A 2,537-nucleotide genomic window follows, 5' to 3' on the forward strand; every position below is an offset into this window, starting at 1 on the left:
TAGAGCTTTCCTAGTGTTGCAGGAAGCCAAGGAAAATGGTAACTTAATTGCTTTTGGCATTTCATCGGGAATTGCTATTTTGGCATTTCATCGGGAATTGCTACTGAAGAGTTGAAAGAAAAGGGCATGGACTTAATAAGCTATCTGATGAGGTTCTCTTATGTATTCAGTACATTGCTAATCATGTTATTGGTTGCTGCTAGCCTACTGCACAATGCCTTTATGCTAGGAACATGGGAAGAGAAAGTTAGTGATAGTATTGTTGCTATAATTTGCTTCATTGGTGTTGAAAATGTCAATCAGATATTCCTACATTTGCTCTACTACTTGAACCTTGAGGACAAGGTTCTTTTTGAGGGCGGAAGAATTATTATGAACTTAAATGGAAAAATGTCAAATTACCTTTGAAACCCTGATTAAAAGGAGCATATGCACTATGTGAAGATGACTATATATAGAAGAGAAACTATTCCACTAGGGTTATGCTAGGAAGTTGTCACTCATTTTCTTATTTGTAAGATTTGGTTAGTTATTTAGATCTAAAACTTCCCTCCCTTTTACCTTTTATTTCTTCTTCCTTTGTAAGATTTGGTTAGTTATTTAGATCTAAAACCTCCCTCCCTTTTACCTTTTATTTCTTCTTCCTTTGTAAGATTTGGTTACTAATTGGAAGTACTTGTAATAGTTTGAACATGAACTTTTATATTAATGCATGTGATTACAATTCTCCCTATCAATATAATTCCCCTTCGTTACAGAGTATAACATTATTCTTTTGGGTAGTTTGTGCTCAAATTATTGATGTTGTACTTAGAGTTTGGGTTGTTTCATGGACTATTTTGAACTAGCTTTTGTTACAGGTGATACTCAAACATAACTCATTTCACCCACCAGAATTAAAATTAAATAAAAAGGGGAAAAAAACCATAGTTATTTAAAGAAAAAGTAAGGGCCATTTGATCAGACAGATATAATAGAAGCATTGCACTGCATTAAACTCCAAAACAAACAATATCATGCCCAATATATAGTTCTTTCACATGGCATTGATAATACTTTACCAAGGCATGGAGAGCACATCAACAAAACGAGATGTAAGAAATAGTAATCCTACATCTCTACCATCTTTATTAACACTAATCATACCACCAAACATGAAAACAAAAAAAACTTTCATTTCCTTGTCCACAAAACAGAGCATAACTAGATCCCTTCAAGCAATTTTAACCTCAATGGTTTTGGGTTTCTTTGGCTCAGGAGGAGGCAACTTCTGAACAGTGACAGTCAAAACCCCATCTTGACAAACAGCGGAAATTGCATCAGTATTCGCATTCTCCGGCAGTGTAAACTTCCTCATGAGTTTCCCAACCCTTCTCTCCATTCTGATATACTTAGCCCCTTCTTTCTCTTCTTCTCTCTTCCTTTCTCCACTTATCATCAGCAAATTGTCCTCTTCCACCTGCACCTTGATATCCCCAGATTTCAAACCTGGCATATCAACAATAAAGACGTAAGAATTTGGGTATTCTTTCACGTCAGCTGGTGTGGCAGCCATGGCCTTGGCATCACGTACGTAGTTCCTTGATGGGGCATTGACTGGCTTGTCAGATTCGTCACCGGCAATGTCCATCATATGCTGGAGAGTGTGGAACAGTGGTGTGTTGTCGATACCCATCAACCTAAAGTCCATTTTCCCTTTTTTTGATTGACTTGGTTGCGATTTTGAGATATTTTTGGATGTGTGATTTTGTGTGTGTGAGTTTTAGCTTTGTATTACAGAAATGTTGATGAAGATGGGGGTGATTATATAGTGGAAATACGGAAGCTTCTGGATGAAAATAGAAGAAGAAAGTGGCAAGTTTCTAGGAGGTTCTGTTTAGACGTTGTCTATGTTCTACACTCCTCTAGAATTTGGTGGAAAAAGGTCTCGTTCAAAAATCAAAATGTAAGCAGGGGCGGAGCCACCCTATAATAAGGGTGGTCAGATGAACACCCTTCGCCGAAAAATTATATCAGATGTAGAGGTTATGTATTTTATGAATATATACTATATATTGAACACCCTTTGCACAACCAAACGGCGCAGCTCAGTGGCAAAGAATGTTCAAGTTCGGTCTCATCTCGCGGGTTCGATCCACCACTAAAGCATTTTCGTTCACATTTTGAATTTAAAACAGATGGAGGCCCTATTGGATTTCATCAAATAGGATCCAAGTAGGCAAATATATATGGCCAATACCTTCTTTACTTCATTTTCTGTTAAGTATTTTCTAAATTATTAAAGTATAATAACAAAGGTAAGTTTATATTTGTAATTTAGTTTAATGCAGGCTATAATTATAATAAAGATGGTTATTTTCGTGATTTCATTAATATATTAATTACTATTTAGTTTTATGTATATACCTGAAAATATCTCAACTAAATTTATAACAAAATATTTCTAAATTTATTAATGTTTTTTCCCTCATGCGAAGGGCTAATAGTTTTATAAATTTTATTTAAAATAAGTCTGTTTTCATTTCCGTTTTAATTAC

At 35.2% G+C, this 2,537-nt stretch overlaps 1 protein-coding gene across 1 annotated transcript; it reads right to left on the minus strand.

The window, feature by feature from the left end:
• Positions 1–971: 971 nt before the first annotated feature.
• On the minus strand, positions 972–1,797 carry LOC132635956 (17.3 kDa class II heat shock protein). The gene has a single exon (XM_060352575.1). It carries the CDS (start codon positions 1,688–1,690, stop codon positions 1,214–1,216), a length of 477 nt encoding a protein of 158 aa, XP_060208558.1. The 5' UTR covers positions 1,691–1,797; the 3' UTR covers positions 972–1,213.
• Positions 1,798–2,537: the final 740 nt, after the last annotated feature.

Source organism: Lycium barbarum, chromosome 4 (genome assembly GCF_019175385.1).
Source record: "Lycium barbarum isolate Lr01 chromosome 4, ASM1917538v2, whole genome shotgun sequence".
In the NCBI taxonomy this organism is placed as follows: domain Eukaryota; kingdom Viridiplantae; phylum Streptophyta; class Magnoliopsida; order Solanales; family Solanaceae; genus Lycium; species Lycium barbarum.

What these genes read in the sequence shown, in the direction of transcription:
- LOC132635956 (XM_060352575.1), bottom strand. Translation starts at nt 1,690, where the DNA reads ATGGACTTTAGGTTGATGGGTATCGACAACACACCACTGTTCCACACT.